The 18185-nt window shown below is 38.2% G+C and overlaps 3 protein-coding genes across 3 annotated transcripts in view; all 3 read left to right on the forward strand.

The window, feature by feature from the left end:
* The first annotated feature begins 1259 nt into the window (after window positions 1-1259).
* LOC109213828 lies at window positions 1260-2746 on the forward strand. The gene is made up of 2 exons (XM_019377666.1): window positions 1260-1819; window positions 2681-2746. The coding sequence occupies exons 1-2, from the start codon at window positions 1562-1564 to the stop codon at window positions 2744-2746; spliced, it is 324 nt and encodes a 107-aa protein (XP_019233211.1). The 5' UTR covers window positions 1260-1561.
* A 623-nt stretch (window positions 2747-3369) lies between these two features.
* LOC109213829 lies at window positions 3370-7019 on the forward strand. Its single transcript, XM_019377667.1, has 4 exons — window positions 3370-4315; window positions 5518-5726; window positions 6106-6580; window positions 6658-7019. Exons 1-4 carry the CDS (start codon window positions 3370-3372, stop codon window positions 7017-7019), a joined length of 1992 nt encoding a protein of 663 aa, XP_019233212.1.
* Window positions 7020-7172: 153 nt separating this feature from the next.
* The window catches only part of LOC109213830 (DNA topoisomerase 3-alpha-like), a 35084-nt gene continuing 24071 nt past the window's right edge, over window positions 7173-18185 (forward strand). The window contains exons 1-9 of the mRNA XM_019377668.1: window positions 7173-7310; window positions 7419-7781; window positions 8463-8531; window positions 8632-8811; window positions 8967-9095; window positions 11082-11156; window positions 13993-14082; window positions 14250-14354; window positions 17101-17135. Coding sequence (XP_019233213.1) covers window positions 7173-7310; window positions 7419-7781; window positions 8463-8531; window positions 8632-8811; window positions 8967-9095; window positions 11082-11156; window positions 13993-14082; window positions 14250-14354; window positions 17101-17135 — 1184 coding nt within the window. The remainder of the gene's footprint in view (window positions 7311-7418; window positions 7782-8462; window positions 8532-8631; window positions 8812-8966; window positions 9096-11081; window positions 11157-13992; window positions 14083-14249; window positions 14355-17100; window positions 17136-18185) is intronic.

The following is an 18185-nucleotide window of genomic DNA, read 5'->3' on the forward strand; positions in this document are numbered from 1 at the left end:
ACAGGTCTTAGGGAGTATATTGTTGTTGATTCTGTTTTCGAAAGTTTATATCAGTTATTCAGCCTTGCTTTAGTATTTTGTAAATTATTTCTGTCGGGTTATTATTAACTATTAGGCTTACCTAGTCGTATAGACTAGGTGCCACCACGACATCCTTCAGAGGAACATTGGAGTCGTGACAAATTTACAGGAAAATAATTAAATCCTAATCTTGTAAATATTAAAGAATCATTAAAACAAAAGAAATAACAAGAAAAACTAAAAATCTGAACAATCAACTCTTTAATGTTTAAAACTAAAAATCTTACCTGAAGAATTAAAATGAGAAATTCAGAAAAGTTTAAAACTTATAGCCTGTTTGGCCAAACTTCTCCAATCCTAGAAAGTGCTTTTTTTCAATGTTGAAGTGTTTGGTCAAGTTTTTGAAAGAAAAAAAAAGTGCTTTTGAGAGAAGCAGGAGTAGTTTTGGAGAAGCAGAAAAAAGTAGCTTCTTTCCAAAAGCACTTTTGAAAAAAATACACTTAGAAATAGTTTTTAAAAGATTGGCCAAACACTAATTGCTGCTGAGCCAAACACAAACTGCTTCTCACCAAAGTACTTTTGAGAAAAAAGCACTTTTCAAAGTAAGTTGATTTTTGCAGCTTGGCCAAATGGGCTATTACTCTAAAGGATTAAGGTCTGAAGATGAAAAGTGACTGCCGAGAGAATTGAGAGAATGAAGCCATAAGGTGGCTTTATATACTTAGTGGGTAAAATTATAATTTTGTTAAATCTAATTGGGCTATCGGTTAAGCTGTTAATAAAATTGAGCAAACTGAGACCCGAACCGATAATCCAATAGTCAAATAACATTAAACCATTATCAAACTATGTACCAATAACCTGATATCGATAACCCAATAGCATTTAATCGGTTTGGACTATCGGTTATACCCGATATATGCCTAACCCTACCGTTGAATCCATTTATTCATAGTAGCTATACAATGCACGAGGTTCATCTCATGGAGGAAAAAGAGAGAGAAAAGTAAAGTAAAAAAAAAAAAATAACAATGAGATGGAAAAAATAAAAGAAAGTGCAAAAAACCAAAAAAAGATAAATGAGAAAAAACAAACAAAAAAAGAAGAAGAGGGCCATAGGTAAAGGCAACCGGGCAATAAAATTTTGAAAAGAGGCATTTTGGTCATAGCATCTTTTTCTCATTATTTTATAGAAGTATGGAAAATGCTCCATTCGTCCATTCGATTGGTGAAGAACATGCATGTATGGTGGCACCAATTAACCCGCTACATCATGCAATTGTCCTGTGAGTAAGAATCTGCTTCCTTTTGGCTAGCGGAAAAATGACAAACTTCCCAAAACAGATATTCTGTTTCTGCCTTTCTCGCACCCTAAAGGTGATTTTCAAACCAAAGGAAAGAAAGTAGCAGTACACACTGCACACTGCAACAGTACACACACTGAAACCCCAAATTTATTGAAATGAGAAATTCAAGAAAACTCTTGTAGGCCACAAAACTGAAAACCACTTTTCTTCCTATATCTTGTGGATTCAAGAAAATGGAAGATTCAGAGTTGAATATGGTGTACGAAAAAGAGAAGTCAATGGTGAAAGTTTGTGAGAGTAGCTTCAGAAACAGTGTGTGGCCATCACTGAAGCCATTTGTGAATGGAGGGCTTGCTGCAGTGCTTCCATTGAGTAGTGTGTATTTTTTGCAATCATGCATTTACCACAGCTTAAACGCCATGATCAAGTCGTCCGGTCAAGAATTAATCAACCCTAAACGGCTCCATCAAACGCACTTCAATGTGTCTCAGGTTATTTCTCTTCCTCAAAAAAATAAATAAAATAAAATTTACTCCACTTAATTATATGTCTAATTTCTTCTTGTTTTGCGCAAACACAGCTGTTTTCCCCTTCATATATAAATGTTTTCTTAGTTCTGTTTTGGTTACTACTCTTTTGGGCTGATTTCGCATTATTCTATGTTTTATTTATTTGGTTTTACTATGTGCTTCCTGTTTTTGTTACAATTGTGGTGTTCGGCCAGTTTGTGCCTCCCTCACCTGCTAGTTCTCACCAGCATAGATACTGGGTAACTCTGCCAACCATATCTTATGGCAGAAAGTAAAAAACTCACATAGTGTGTTTGCCCGGGTTTGGTTGCTTTGCCGAGATAGAACCGGTGCTTAGTGTTGGTCTAACGACCCCCTTGTATAGGTTGGAGCTACCTAATTATTAGAGATTTTTGCCTCTCCTGGAATTTGAACCATGATTTCACATTTCTCGCCTACTTTGACCGCTAGGCCACGCCCTTGGATGCAATTTTGGACAAAGACTGAAACCCCTTATGTGATGCTTACTTCAATTAGTTTATTGTGTGTGTAGTTTGCATGTGAGACTTGAGAAAAGCACCTAAAGGCTTAGGAAACAGCATTTTCTTTGTTGGTTATGGTCTCGCTTTAGTGCTAGCCTCATATTGGATTCTAAAAAACCATACTTCTACCCTTGTTTCTGTGTTGTATCTTTTTTTACTGGAGAATTGGTATTATTCAAGTTTACAAGTCATTTCATTCATATTTTTTCTGATTTCAACAATATTAGTGCGATTAATTTCACAAAGCTTTCTTTCTGTAATGGAATCTTCTGGCGATGTGATTGACTTGTTTATCTTACAGAGACTGCCATTCGTGTTGTCTCGAGGAGGGATAAACATGGCTGCGCTACTTGGATCCTATGAGTAAGTATACTTATTCACTTGAAATAGAAGAATGCTACTTTAATTTTGTTGAAGGTAACTAAAAAAAGTGCTTCCTATCATAAAGAAGAAATAAGTAAAAACAAAAGCAGGCACATGCTCGAGACAAATTCGCTGACTCTCTTCAGGAGCAAATTTAGCCTCGAGGAACACATTAACTCGCCTTGAATTTCCTACAAGGATTCATCTCTTTTTCTAAGAAAAGTAGCAGATATTTCTTGCAACTTTTCGAAAATCTTCCCATATGCAAGAATTCAAACTGCAACTGGTTCAGGGGCTATCATAAAAATTCAAGATTATCCTTTCTCCGTTTATTTTCCGTCAGTCAAGTCAGTGAGAATCAATTCAAGCAATTAGTTTCTAGAACTGGTCGAGACGTGAGCCAATTTTCTGTTAGTAACTTAAGATCATCAGATTGTTGAATTGCTTAATGATGCTTGTCTCCACAATTTACAGCTATTTGATAAACTATGAGACAGCCGAGAGTCTTTCGGACAGTCTCTATGTCCCTCGAGGTAGGGGTAAGGTCTGCGTACACACTACCCTTCCCAGATCCCACTAGTGGGATTCACTGCGTCATTGTTGTTGTTGTTGATAAACTATGAGACGATGGCCCTCCCAAGAGCTCTCTCTGATCATAAACCTCTTCTGCTGGAGAGTAGGGAATGGGACACAACACCTTCTTATTTCAAGTTCGAAAACATGTGGCTGCAACAAGAAGGTTTCATTGACATGGTGAAGGAGTGGTGGCAAAGTTACATCATCAGTGGCAGCCCAGATTTTATGCTAGTACAAAAATTGAGAAATTTAAAAAAGGACATAAGCAACTGGAACAGAGATGTCTATGGCAAAGTGGAAGCAAAAAGGACCAAGGCCTTGGAGGAGCTCTCAATTTTAGATCAGACAGCAGAAAACAGAGCTCTAACACAAGCTGAGAAGCAAATGGTAGTGAACCTGAAAGTGGAGCTAATGGAATTGGCTAAAGCTGAAGAAATCTCATGGAGGCAAAAATCAAGATGCTTGTGGCTCAAAGAAGGAGACAGGAACACAAGATACTTCCAAACAATTGCAAACTCACACAGGAGGAACAACAATATTGACAAGCTCAAAGTGGATAATGAAATAACAGATGATAAGGATGTGATCAAAGAAGAGATTTTGAACTATTACCAGATGCTGTACACTGAGAGTGAAACCTGGAGGCCCAGTGCTAATTTTGATGATGTTGCCAGATTATCAAGTGAAAACAGGGAGATGTTAGAAAAAGCTTTTGAGGAAGAAGAAGTGCATGCCGTTATCCAGTCATGCGCTCCAGATAAAGCACCTGGTCCAGATGGATTTACTATGGCCTTCTTTCAAAAGACATGGGACTTTATCAAGCCAGAGGTGATGGGGGCGCTCAACCACTTTCACCAGCAGTGTTACATGGTGAGATCATGTAATGCATCTTTCATCGCTTTGATCCCCAAAAAGAAAGGAGCTAATGCTGCACTGTGGGCCGGGCCCAGCCCGGGACCGGACCGGGACCGCGGTCCAAATGGGCCAAACGGGCCTGGTGGGCCGGTCTCAGTGGGCCGGTCCCAAATGGTGCGCAAGGCCCGTGGCGGGCCGGTCTACTTCAAGGAGCCCACGAGCCCGGGACCGCTAAGCCCGGGACCGGCAGGTGGGCCTGGGCCGGTTCAACCGGGCCCAACGGGCCTAACGAGCTCCAACGGCTAATTTTAAAAAAAAAAATTTCAACGGTCAGATTTTTAATACTATATATATATATATATATATACATAACATTCTATATATAGTATAGTATACTATATACCATATATATATATATAGATATATATACTAACATACTATATATACTACAAAACATTACAAGATTTTTCAAAAGGAGGGCCCCACCCCCAATGACCATTGCCAACGGTCATATTGCACAAATAGCCTTTTTTTTTCTTTTTCAATTTACAAAACTAACATTCTCTAAAACTATAAATACCCCCCTCCCTCTTCTTCATTTCAATACTCAATACTCATTTCTCAATCTAAATTTCTCTCATTCTCTCAATCTCCAATTTTCAAGTCTCAATCTCAAATTTCAAGTTAAATCATGCCTCGTTCGGAAAGAGTGCGCTTATTTGTTTCGCAACACTTTGAAGTGCTTGAAGAAAATGAAGAAGGTCAAATATTAAAGTGCAAGAACTGTGGTAGAGTCTTAAATTTTCGTTCAGGGTGTACCACAGGCATTTTAAGGAGGCATATAAAGTATTGTCTTGAGCGTATTTATTCGGAAATTCGTATTTAAGATTTTTCGACAATTTGTGTTATTTTAAAATTATTAGACGTATTTATGCTTAATGTTTTACTTTGTTATTAATTTATTATGCATGATAATTTAGTTTTACTATTGTTTTGTTATTTTACTTTTTCTTCAAGCACTTTAATAATTAGGTTTCTATATTATATATACTACATATATTTATATAGCCATGTATAAGAAAGCAATTTATATTAGTATATACATATATGGTTTACAAGAAATTGCCTTAAACAAAAAAAATTAAAAAAAAAATAGCCCGGAAATAAAAAAAGCCCGTTAAGCCCGTATGGGCCCGTGAGCCCGGCCCATTTAGCCCAAGACCATGTGGGCTTAGGCCCGTCATGGGCTGGTTCCACCCGTTGAGCCCATGAAGCCCGGGACCGTGAAGCCCGGGACCGCCAGAGCCCAGCCCGCTTGAGCCCGGGCCCATTTGGCCCATTTAGGCCCGGGCCCGGCCCAGAATACAGCATTAAAAGGAGCAATTGAACTCAGAGACTATAGGCCAATTAGTCTCATTGGAAGTGTTTACAAGATTACAGCGAAGTTACTAGCAGAAAGGCTGAAGAAGGTAATCAGGAAGCTAGTCTCCAACCATCAGAATGCCTTCATTAAACGTAGACAAATAACTGATGCAGCTCCCATTGCCAATGAGGTACTAGACTGGAGGATTAAAAGCAGTGAACCTGGGGTTATGTGCAAGCTAATATCGAGAAGGCCTTTACAACAACAACAACAACAACTACCCAGTATAGTCCCACAAAGTGGGGTCTGGGGAGGGTAATACGTACACAGGCCTTACCCCTACCCGAAAGGGCAGAGAGGCTGTTTCCATTCGACCCTCGGCTCAGGAAAGAAAAGGAAGAGCAAATATCGAGAAGGCCTTTGATCAACTTAATTGGTCTTACCTTATCTCTATTTTAAGGAAGATGGGATTTGGGGAAAAGTGGATCAAGTGGGTCAGATTTAGTATTTCAACAGTGAAATACTCAATTATTGTTAACAGAGGACCTGTGGGTTTTTTCTCTCCGCAGAAAGGGATAAGGCAGGGAGATCCACTCTCACCTTTCCTTTTCATCCTAGCCATGGAGGGACTCAGCAAAATGTTGGAGAAGGCCAGACAAATGCAATGGATCCAGGGTTTCAGCGTTGGTTCAAATGCTGAGAACACTGTCAAAGTATCACATCTACTGTATGCCGATGATACTTTGATCTTCTGTGAGGCAGAAAGATCTCAAATGTTATACTTGAATCTGACTCTTCTGCTATTTGAGGCTTTATCAGGGCTACATGTCAACAAGTTGAAAAGCATCATCTATCCGGTAAACAATGTGCCAAACTTAGAGGAGTTGTCTAGTATCATGGGCTGCACTATTGGAGCACTTCCTACGACCTACCTAGGTCTCCTATTGGGGGCTAAATTCAAGAGTTGCGAGGTATGGAATGGAGTCATTGAGAAATTTGAGAAGAGATTAGCATCATGGCAGATGCAATACCTATCAATGGGTGGTAGGTTAACTCTCATAAATAGTGTGCTCGATAGTATCCCTACATATCATATGTCTTTGTTCCCCATTCCCAAAAAGGTGCTAAATCAACTAGACAAGATCAGGAGGAATTTCTTATGGGAGGGGACAGCAGCTCTCATAAGTTCCACTTGATAAAGTGGAACAAGGTCATGCAACCAAAATTCAAAGGAGGTCTAGGTATCAGAGACTTAACCATCCACAACAAAAGCTTGCTAATGAAATGGCTATGGAGATACGACACAAGCGATTCAAGCCTCTGGAAGGAGGTAATCAATGCCAAGCATGGGAAGAGAGATAATTGGAGCACTAAAATTGCCATTGCACCTTATGGGGTTGGGCCATGGAAGTACATCAGCAAACTTGGACAGGAATTTGTCCAGAATGTTCACTACAAAGCAGAGAATGGAGCACATATCTAATTTTGGAAAGACAAATGGATGAGCAACACCCCACTCATGTTTGAATACCCCACCATTTTCCAGATTGCCCTTGATAAGGATTCCTCCATTGCCTAGAACAGAACTGGCAATATTTGGGATGTGCACCTCAGAAGATCTATACAAGATTGGGAAATGGACAGCTTGATGGACATGTTAGCCAGAGTGGAGGTCTTCACCATCGATGAGAATCTACCTGACACTATGAAGTGGGGGAACAAGGGCATCTTTACCGTGAAAGAATGCTATAAGCACATCTGTCCTCAGAACCAGGTATTTGACTCAGACCCTTGGCCATGGAGACTAATATGGAAGACCAAACTACCCACCAAGGTTATTTGTTTCAGCTGGATTGCTCTATATGAAGCCTGCTTAACACAGGATAATCTCAATAGAAGAGGCTTTCAACTGGTCAACAGATGCTACATGTGTAAGGAAAGCTCAGAGAATGTCAGTCACATGCTCTTGCATTGCCCAGTTGCCACTGATCTGTGGAATATGTTTTTTTGTCTTTTCGGTTTGAACTGGGTCATGCCGTCGTATATTAGGGAGGCATACACAAGCTGGAGTCTTTGGGAAGTTGATAAGGCCATCAAGGAGATCTGGTTAATGATTCCTGCAGTTATTTTTTGGAGTTTGTGGAATGAAAGGAACCAAAGATGCTTTGGTGGAATCTCAACTCCAAATCACACTCTTAAAGCTAATTGTTTGCTCACCCTTTTTAGCTGGGTGAAGTTAACCCCTGTAATTAGCACTGATCACCTTTTGGACTTTGTTGGCTCCTTAGTTATAGTTTAGCACATCCTAAAGGGGCTTACAAACTCTTATTTTTCTGTATTTTTGTCTTCTGATTTTGTAACTATTGCATCTACTTGATGCCTTTCTAATGAAATACCTTACTTCATAAAAAAAAAAGTATTAAGGTACTTGGGCTCTTAAACCTCTAAGCTTAATAACTTGTACATAACTTGTAACATATAAGGAGAAGTTCTCAAAACAATTGCTCCCTCTGTTTCAATTTGTTTGGCATAATTTGACTTAGCACGAAATTTAAGAAAGAAAGGAAGACATTTAAAACTTGTGGTCTTACACATGCCATATCATTTGTGTGGCTATAAGACTTTTGAAACTTGTGGTCGTAAACATGTCATATCATTTGTGTGACTATAAAAGCTTCTCATTACGGAGATATAAAAATGTACCCTTCTTTTTTGAAACAGACTAATTAGAAATAGTATCAAACAAAGTGGAAAAGAGGGAGTTACAACTTAGCCAAGCCATAATGACCTTATTGCCCCTACCCATGACATAGCAGAGGATAGCTCAGGAAATTCAGGAAAAGGTAGGAAGTTGTTGTTATATGATTTAAAATTAAATCGCTGGTAACAGTTGAGCATTTTGTAACAATTAAAGCGTGGAATTCAGCTGTGTCAGCTGACCAGAATGCCCATGCTGCTTAATTGTAATATTCAGGCAACCAGAATGGCTACTAAGGTTCTGTGATCTGTTTTGACTGAGTTGCTTGATTGTTAGAATACAGTCATTTTAGGTATCATTAATGAAATTACACAGTTGATTCTTTTTATATACACAGACAATGGTGCAAGAACAAGATGGTCATCCTGTATGGGGTTCATATGCGCAGCGCCTACTAGACCCTCAATCAGGACTATGGAGAAACCCTAGTGGAGGTGGGCATGATGACAAAGCCCATCCACCCATTCATCCAACTAAATTTTCTGCTGGAGAATCTAGGTGGAGCCAAGACCACCATGTTAGTACTGGACCTGACACTAATTCTTAGTTGGTGTCAATTTAGATAAGACTTCCCCTTGAGGCCTATGTTGACACTATTCATCCAACTCAAGGGGAAATGACTTCCCCATGAGGCCTGCTCCTTTTCTACTACTGACATTTGTTCTTGTGCAGAGAGTGTATGAGTTGGTTGTTCGCCATTTCTTGGCCTGTGTTTCTAAACCTGCTGTTGGGGCTGAAACTACAGTTGAGATTGATATTGCTGGTGAATCCTTTTTTACATGTGGGAGAGTGATACTTGCAGTAAGTTTCCTATTGCAATAATAGCTTCTGTATGCATTCTGTCCGACTGCTGGCGCATGCTCTGACAGCGTGCCATTTTTGTTCTTTGATGAGGTTAACCGTGTGCTGCCACGAGCAGAATAAAGTGAACTTATAGTACGATACTGCTTCTAAATTGCTTTCTTAGTTCTAATTTTGTTTAAAGTGATTAAAGTCTCAAGATAAGATTTAAAACTTAAAAACACTTGTCAAAAAAAGATTTAAAACCTAAACAAGTATATTCTTTTAGTGCTTTATGCTTCTTCAGATAAAGCTAGTCTTTTTGGGATACAAGTCATTTGTGGATCAATTTTGATTTTTTTATAACCATGGTGTCCGGGCCAGCTTACGCACACCTCGGCTACTTACTAGCACAAGTACTAGGTAATTCTATCTACTAAAGCTTGGACAGATGGGAAGAAATCACCTAGTGTTTTTGCCTCTACTGGAATTTGAACCCGAAACCTCAAGGTTCTCAACCTATTTCATTGACCACTAGGCCACAACCTTGGGTTGTTTTGGAATTAGGTCTTCCTTTTTGAGAGCCATTGGGCTTTTAGTTGGGGTTTTTCTATAAGAATGGATAAATAAAATGAGTAAAAGGATGCCTACAACGAAAAAGCTGTGTAAAAAGGATTTCCGTGCAAGTTTGGGGGGATAAGATGTGTATTAAACTTTTTATCCCATTATATGGGCCCTATGAGATGTTTATTTGAAGTCTACAATTTTTCAGTTACACTTGACGGTTTAGTAAGTCGGTATATTGACAGTTTGCTCTTGATGAAAGCTTTCTTTCCCCTATGGACGTTTGCCCTTTTTTGCCACCCTACTGGTGTTTTCCTCACTATTTCAATTATCAGGTTCCAAACTGTGAGATCCCTATTTAATGCTCCTGGCAGTAGGCTGGAGAGGCTGTTTTGGTGCTGTAGCTTAGGGTCCTTTTAATGATAGTTGATCAAAAGGACATTTAATGTGTTGCTTCAACCTCTGAGGTTAGCTTTGCTCATATTTATCTATTAGTGTTAACGTCTCTGATTCAAAACCGAACATGAAAACTTGGTTTCATTTGCCTCCTTTATGGAGATGAGTCAATTTATATATCTAAGATATGAATAAAATTCAGTAAAAAATATTTTTACCCATAACATCTATGTCAGCTTTTGGTCTGAATACAGGTAAAATTAATAGATTTGTAAGATGATCCTTCCGTAGAAGAAGAAAGCAAAAGGCATGGAAGTTCGCACCGTTAGCTCTCATGTGGATAGTTTGGGGGGAGAGAAATAGGAGAGCTTTTGAGGGGATTGAGTCTCCTTTTTTCACATCTTAAGAATAGTATTTTATCTTTGATCGCTTTTTGGTGCACTCATATAGCCCCTACTTGTATAGAAGATTGGGCGCCATTTGTAGAGAATCATGTTCTGATGTAAATTTTCTACTTTTTGGTATACTTCTTGTATACAGGAGTTTTCTCCCTTTTAATTAATATAATTTACCTTATAAAAAAAATGACCCTTCTAGAAGAGGGGGATTCCGGTATCCTTTCTAGTTATTTCGTTCTCTATTTCTATTTAATTGGATCTTGAGGAAAATGATTTTGTTTCAGGATACATGTTTGATTTATGGATAATGGAGGAAGAAGAAACCTCCAACTGCTAATATTGTTTGTATTTGATTTTTGAATGCTTTCCATTCATTCTCTTCTTTAGCCTTTTTCTTTTCATAATTTCTTCAGTTTTCTTAAACTGGACCAATTTTTACTATGAGGATAGACTTGAAACATCTACTTAGATACCAATACCTGGAGGATGTTATTTACCTTTTCTTCTTTATAAAATTCTTTTCGCACCCTAACTCAAGCATGTAATTTCTTCACTCAAAAAAGAAAGTGAGAAACATGTAGAGGACTTGTGCAACTACGATCGTAATTTGGCTATTTGTAATGAATTGTCATTTTTCCTATGTTCACAGAAAAACTACCTTGACGTGTACCGATTTGAATCATGGGGAGGTTCAGTGATCCCCCCGTACACTTTTGGTCAACAGGTTCGTTCATACTCTTTGTTTCTATCTAATCACCAAGTAATTATTTTGTTACTGAAATTGCAATTATGCAATGGTGAGGTTAAGCATGCACTTTTTGGTGATTTTCTTTGCAGTATTTTGATTATCACCTGCGCTATGATGATAAGCTTTATTATTTCAACCCATTTCTAAGTATATTTAGGAAACTTCAAGTTTATGAACTAAAAATTAGAGAATGAGCCTGTGGTTGTGGGGCTGACAACTGATTTCACATGAAATCTTGATATGCTTTTTCATATTCAGACTCGAGAATTCAGGTTCCTCTTAAGATGCATGAGTCCTTTGGCACTCTTCTTCCCTTTATTACTTCAGGCAGTGGTTGGTTGCTAGATGTTACAAAATTTTCTTAAACAACTTCTTACATCCTATTCCCCTCTAGATCCCTTATCTTACCTCTTCCTTTTTCTCTAAGGATATCACTAACAATGAAAGTGGGCTATTATGAAGGCACGATTTAGGAAACCACCAAATCCTATGTTGTTCGGATCTTCTAAAAATGTCGGCAAACCCATGTTAGATCCTCCGAAAACGAATAACTTTTTGATGATTTGACATATTTGGAAACATTTTTAAGGATCTGAGCAACATAGACCAAAACTGTGAAAGCTAATCCAAACAAAGAGAGCGCCCCCAGCTACTGTCATCTAGTTACTTTTTTTTGATTTACTTTTCAAGGTTTTCAATGCAGCCTCTTGAAAACTATGCAGCCTCGGGATATAACTTCATCAAAATAAAGAATGATGGGTGTCCTAACCGTCTATGCCACTGTATTATTTCTTGAGTGACATCCTTACTTTCCCCAAAAAAGGCTTGACCAGAGTTTTGAATTCCATCTAATATATACAAGTTATCACACAATTTACCACTTTTCTCTATTTGAAGATCCTGAAAAATACAATGATCGGGAAATAACTCGATTTTACAGTTTAAAGCTTTGGTGATGGCACTAATAGATTAAAGATTGACCAGGAACTCAGGGACATGGAGCATGAATGATGGTTTAATATTAGGAGTACAAACGACAGATAAAAGAACCATTGGCTATTTTAACATTATCTCCTTTGAGACACGGAGAACAGTTTTGAATGCCTTTAGAAGGTGTCTATTTGTAGCAGAATCAACAATCCAAGAATTAAAGTGAGTAGCAAAGGTAGTACCTGATTGCACATGATTGGATGTGGCAACATTAGCATAGTCAAGTTTGGCTAGCTGGCGACGCAGTAGCTGAATTTCATCCGAGGACAAGATTTCTCCGGAAACCATCCCCTAGAATGTCTCCATATTTTTTTGCCCAATCAGGAAAAAAGAAAATTGTTCAAAAAATATTCTGCCATGCCAGAAACCAAATCTGTCTTGACGGAACCTTAACTCCGGTGAACGGAAGAATAAAAACTAGTAGGGATAGGCTCGGAATGTTCCAGCGACCCCAACAGAAAAGAAAATTCCAAAAAAACTGACCACAAGGAGTTTGTGTTGCGGACAGTCACCAAGAGTAAGAAAACTCGCCCTCTTTGATAAAAACGAAACCCTAGTGCTGCGAGGGAGATAAACTCACCTAAAAAAGGCAACAATGGCTTTGATACCATGTAGCTTTTGGGAGGAAGAAAAAGTTTCTTGTATTTCTGTATGTTTCTTACATCTCTGTGCAAATGTATTTATACACTAGGTCCTATGACTATTTTAGGAAGGAATATAAATTACAATCAATCAAAATCTTTCTCAATTAGAATCAAATCTTTCCTAATAATTAAGTCAATCAACAATTGCTACTGTGAAGCTGTGGGAATGACCCCTTAAATATTTAATCTAGGTACTGACTATCCATTATTGGTATTGCAGCTTGCTGAATTTTATCTTTAATTTGCCGTATACCTCTTTCTTGTAAGGGAACATTTGTACAGAGCTTGAATGCTAGAATGAATTGATCTCATATTTCCAAAAAATTACTCCCTCCGGATGTAGCTTGACTCGACACAGGGTTTAAGAAAAAAAAGAAGACTTTTGAAACTTGTGGTCTTAAAAGGTTATAGGGTAAAAACTTTGTGGGTCAAATAATTTGTGTGGCTATAAAAATTTCTCATTAAGGGTTAAATAGGTAAAAGAGAAAGTATAAAAAGTTATTTTTAAATGTAGAAATGTCTCATTCTTTTTGGAATAGACTAATAAGGAAAGTGTGTCACATAAACTGAAACGGAGGGAGTATATTTTTCCCTCTTTCATACTCTGTTGCGTATATATCGTGCATCCTGGAATTCTCGTAGTGTTACAGCTCACAGTATGCATGCTTGATAATTCAACCAGCTGAAGCAACCAAAGGCCTCGTGGCCGTTTCTTTCACCAATTAACTGAGTTATGCTGGTCAATTAGCTAGGACAAATGCTGCATGTGGAATCAATTTCTGGTGGATGCATTGATTTACTATAGTTCTTGATAAGATGGGTGTGTAGCTTTTCCTTTTTTTTTTTTTAAAAATTTCTGGACATTCATCTCTAGATCTTCTGTGGTAGAACAATTGTTCGTCTCCAGAATCATTTCCGTTTCTATCTTTGACTTCATTGTGACAATCCATTTCTGCCAGCATCATAATGCTCTATATTTCGATCATATTTGCAAATACAACCTTCCTTGTTGAGAGATCATATTAGAAATTTTCCCTACTTGCATCAGATAATAAACATGCATTCTAGAAAAAGTAGAGGATATGTGAAGAATTAACTTATTTTATTTTGTGAATTATCTTCTGTTGTCTTCCTGCAAGATGCTTTAACACATACCTGTTTGCTGTTGTGAAGTGCAGTTTATACCAACAAGTTTGACCCTTGATTCAGGAGTTACTAGACCTCCTCCCCTATTAAGTGAGGCTGATCTATTGGGTTGTATGGACAAGGTATGGGTTCTGTGATGCTAGTTTTTTTCTTATTTTGGTTCAAAAAGCTCTAACCATATTTTCGTGATAAACAGTGTCTCCTCATGTGTCTAACTTTCAGTTTTATAGGTCTCCTAGGTAATGATCCCAGGGATTTTCATCTATTTCCTTATTGGTTTTTCTAATAGGCTGGCATTGGAACTGATGCAACAATGCATGACCATATAAAGAAACTACTTGATCGATTTTATGCAATTAAAGACTCGAGCACTCGGTTCTCGCCAACTAAACTAGTAATATCTTTACTCGGTCAGATTATTTATTATCTTATGCTTATTTCTTCTTTTCCTTTATTCCTTCTTCCATTTCCTTTTTTCACATTTGCACATATTGCTTTGCTTGGAAATGGAAATTTGGTATAAGCATAGAAAGATTTACATCGGATAATGGATACATTAAATAGGGTAATTGCATGTTTCCCCTTCAGTGTTTTCTTGAAGAACTTTGCCCTTCCTTTTATGAGAGCTTCTATAGAAGTATCAATTGGTGGAAGTAGATGACATTTTAGTGTCCATAGTAAGAAGAGTGTCAAATTTTGGATATTCAGCTTTCTCATTCATCAGCAGCATTCATGTATTCAGTACGTGTCATTGCGTTCCTACTTTTACTGGTACCACTCCTCCCTTAAATTGCACTGGTAAAGAAATGATCAACCCCATTAGAGGTTTGAATTACATGCTGCAGGTGCCTGTTTCAGTACAATGTGGTATATGGCATTATTCTTTGCCCATTTGACATACAAAATAGCATGCTATTACTAAGCATAACTGGAGTTTCACAATATATTCATGTGCATGTCACCATCCAAGTTCTGTAGTATACATTTTATCGGAATTCTTTCTAATTAATTGTTAGTCTGGTGACCACCAAATGCTTCTTCCTCTACAAGCTGACTTGTTTCCATTCGTGGTAATTTATCATTAGATCTTCTTGGTCTTTACCTAAATCTTTTCATTTTCTGGAAGCCTCATTTTTACCTATCGAATTATACATCTCCCCTAGTATCTTTATTGAAGGTGAAAGTGCTTGAGAGATGAAGGCATTCACCTATTTGCTGCTTCATGGTTAAACACAATGCTTGTTGATCAAGCCCAACTCTAGTCCTAAAAAGGATAAGCGGTCGCTGCAAATATAATCCGATCTAAAAGTCCGGAGTCGAATCCCACAGAGAACTAAGGTTTAGCTACAACTGTTCACTATCACCAAGAAAACAAGCTTTAACAATTCCCAAGTTATAAAAATTTAAGATTCTTATGTCTAACTAATTAACTAACAAATTAAAATAGTAAATTAACAACTAAAAATACTAAGGGTTGGAGACAGGATTAAGGAGGTCTAGAATTATGATTTCCCCAATTGTCGGAATCCTCCCCGCTACGTCTCCTATAATTTCGCCTAATTATTCTCTACTGACCGTGAGCACTTCAGGTGTCGTAGTTCTCTCTCGAGCAACTACAACAATTTACTAGACATATTCTCCCGAACTACGCTCGTTGGCACTATCTTACCGCTCACTATGACCACGCCAATGCTTTATTATTCCTAATCTCACCTTTAAACCTGCTGTATTGATTCCTCATATACGTTAGGAGTGACGTTGTTCAACAACTACCTAAATATGTACCATTTCCCAAGCAATACATAATAAATAGACACTACCAATTGATGGCCATTCAATCAAAAAAAAAAAGCACGTAGTTGAACAAGTAAAGAAATTCAAAGGCTAAATCATATTCAAACTTAACAAGAATTCATCCTCCAAAAGGTTCCATCAAAACCCTAAATAATAAATTAGCTACTCATAGTAGTATGTGAAAATACAATACTAAAATTCATAACCAACAATAGAAAACAGGAAGAAGAAAGGGAAAACTCGTGGTTGAATCTTCCTCCTTGCTCCTAGTGTATTCTTGCCTCCAAAGGTGTTGTGTAACCCTATAGTAGTGTCTCCTCCTCCAAAGTTTCGTTTTAGGATGTATTTATATGACCCGGGTAGGGTGGAGGGCCGTCCAATACAATCCAATCTCGGATAAGAGGGCTGGAATCCGCGTCTGCCTTCACGTGTCGCGCGCCCATGGACGCGGAATCAGCTTTTGCAATTTTTCCAATTCCCAAAGCGATCCGCGCCTTCGCTGTTTTGTGCCTTCAGTTTTCTCCTTTTTCGCGTCTGTTTTCATGCCATGCACGAGATTGGACAAGTTCCCAATTCTTTCCATCTCTTCCTTTTTGTGTCAAATTGTCATCATTTGATCTTTTATCATCCAAACTCGTTCCTACACATAAGAAACACATAATGAGCATATTTCATTTCAAAAACCGCACAATCTCTCGCGACTCACACAAGAATTAATATGCAAATAGACTCAAAAATATGCACTTTTCATCATTTATCACTTGTAGTTAAGCAGACTTAGAGAGATTCTTTGACTTTGAATGTTACATCATATGTAACAAGAAGTTCCTCTCGAGTTGTTTCTCCTTTTGCCATGTGCTGCCGTTTCTGTATATTTGTAGAATGTTGGTTTTAACTTTTAACTTTGTTCTCTACCACATTATGACTCTGGTTTCTCAAAATGGGAAAGTTACAAGAAGTAGGCCCTGATGACCGGAAAAAACTGTTTCTGGTTTGACTCTGATGCTCAAAATGTTATGTTGTTGCTATGATGCACGGATACAACTTTCTTTCCAATCTCTCAAATAAACCAATGACATGATGTGAATGCTTTCGATTCACCAGTGGTTCTTATTACGGATAATGGAAAAAGAACTTTTTCCTTATCAAGAACGTCGCCAGTCTCCTTGTTCCTTTTCTTTTCTTCGTGAGAAAATAAATTGTTAATTTGAGCTTTCAATATGTTTGTAATCTTATTTCCATTATAGCCTTGATTTGTTCTCTTCTCTGCTATTTCAAATGCAGTTCCCTTTGCATCTTCTTCACTTTTTAATTAATCTATTCACAAGGAGTTTTCTTAAATCCAGGGGGAGGCGCTAGTTATGGGATATGATGATATGGGGTGAGTATTCAGATTTAACTTGGCTATCTTGTACTCTTATCTCGATGTCATCTTTATGCTGTCTTTCTTATTCTTTTCTGATGATTGTGTAGTTGGTCGTCATATTAAAGAAAATGACCAAAATGGCCCTTAATGTATGAGGTTTTGGATCATTTTGGTCCTTAATGTATCCCATTGATAGAATAGTATCCATGAGGACTATTCCTTAATGTTTGTAAAAGAAGTGACACATATGGTCTAAAGCCCTAACGGTAACTCAAAATAGATGTTAAAATTAATGCTGCCTCCATAGGTGCAAAGCATCTCCCAAAACACAAAACAGTGGACTTCGATCGACCCTAACTTTGATGAGAAAAGGTCAACCAACTCTGAAAGCGTCTCATGTTCTCAAAAGTCAGATGATTTTTCTCGCCTACAACTGAATTTTTCTTGACAACTCAAATTCATCGGGATGGCTAGAGAGAGAGACTCCTACTTCTCTTTAGAGGCAAGGAAACATAAACTCCAACTGTACAAAAAGACTTTAGTGTGGCCAGCGCTAACTTTAGAAGGGGCTTGTAGAAGGGAGGGGAATAGGCACGAACCCACTTTAAGATTGTCTCGTGATCACACGTTGTGGCAAAAAGTAGTTTCTTCTGATCCACTTGGTTGGTAAATTTGAAACTACGTTGGGCTCAATGGGGCTAGTCACAGACCGGGAACGGAGCTTCGGGCAGTGTTGAAGGGGTTGAAAGTATTAGCTATGGGTGAGTCTTCTTTTCTCTTTCGATTTGTCACTGAAGAGGAAGCCTATGAGCTCTATAAAACAATTGGAGATGTTTGTGGAGGTTTTGTGGTTGTATATTGTAATTTGGCGGATATGGGCACGGTTACAATGCTTGTGAAGAGGGGGGGGGGGGGTATTCTATGTTCATGGTTTGGGGGGGGGGGGGTAAGGGAATTTCAGTTTCAGGGTTTGGCTAACTCTAGAGTTCAGCTTTGAAATACTGGTTAAAGGTGCTGATAGTGTGGGAAAGGAGGGAGGAGATGACGTGGGGGGGGGGGGGGGGG

The sequence above is a fragment of the Nicotiana attenuata genome, unplaced genomic scaffold (assembly GCF_001879085.1).
Source record: "Nicotiana attenuata strain UT unplaced genomic scaffold, NIATTr2, whole genome shotgun sequence".
NCBI classification, from domain to species: domain Eukaryota; kingdom Viridiplantae; phylum Streptophyta; class Magnoliopsida; order Solanales; family Solanaceae; genus Nicotiana; species Nicotiana attenuata.

What these genes read in the sequence shown, in the direction of transcription:
- LOC109213828 (XM_019377666.1), top strand. Translation starts at nt 1,562, where the DNA reads ATGGAAGATTCAGAGTTGAATATGGTGTACGAAAAAGAGAAGTCAATG. An exon ending in CGCACTTCAATGTGTCTCAG is followed by an intron (nt 1,820 to 2,680) that starts GTTATTTCTCTT and finishes TTTATCTTACAG; the next exon opens with AGACTGCCATTCGTGTTGTC.
- LOC109213829 (XM_019377667.1), top strand. Translation starts at nt 3,370, where the DNA reads ATGGCCCTCCCAAGAGCTCTCTCTGATCATAAACCTCTTCTGCTGGAG. An exon ending in AAATGGGCCAAACGGGCCTG is followed by an intron (nt 4,316 to 5,517) that starts GTGGGCCGGTCT and finishes TGGCCCATTTAG; the next exon opens with GCCCGGGCCCGGCCCAGAAT. An exon ending in CAGCTCCCATTGCCAATGAG is followed by an intron (nt 5,727 to 6,105) that starts GTACTAGACTGG and finishes TTCTCTCCGCAG; the next exon opens with AAAGGGATAAGGCAGGGAGA.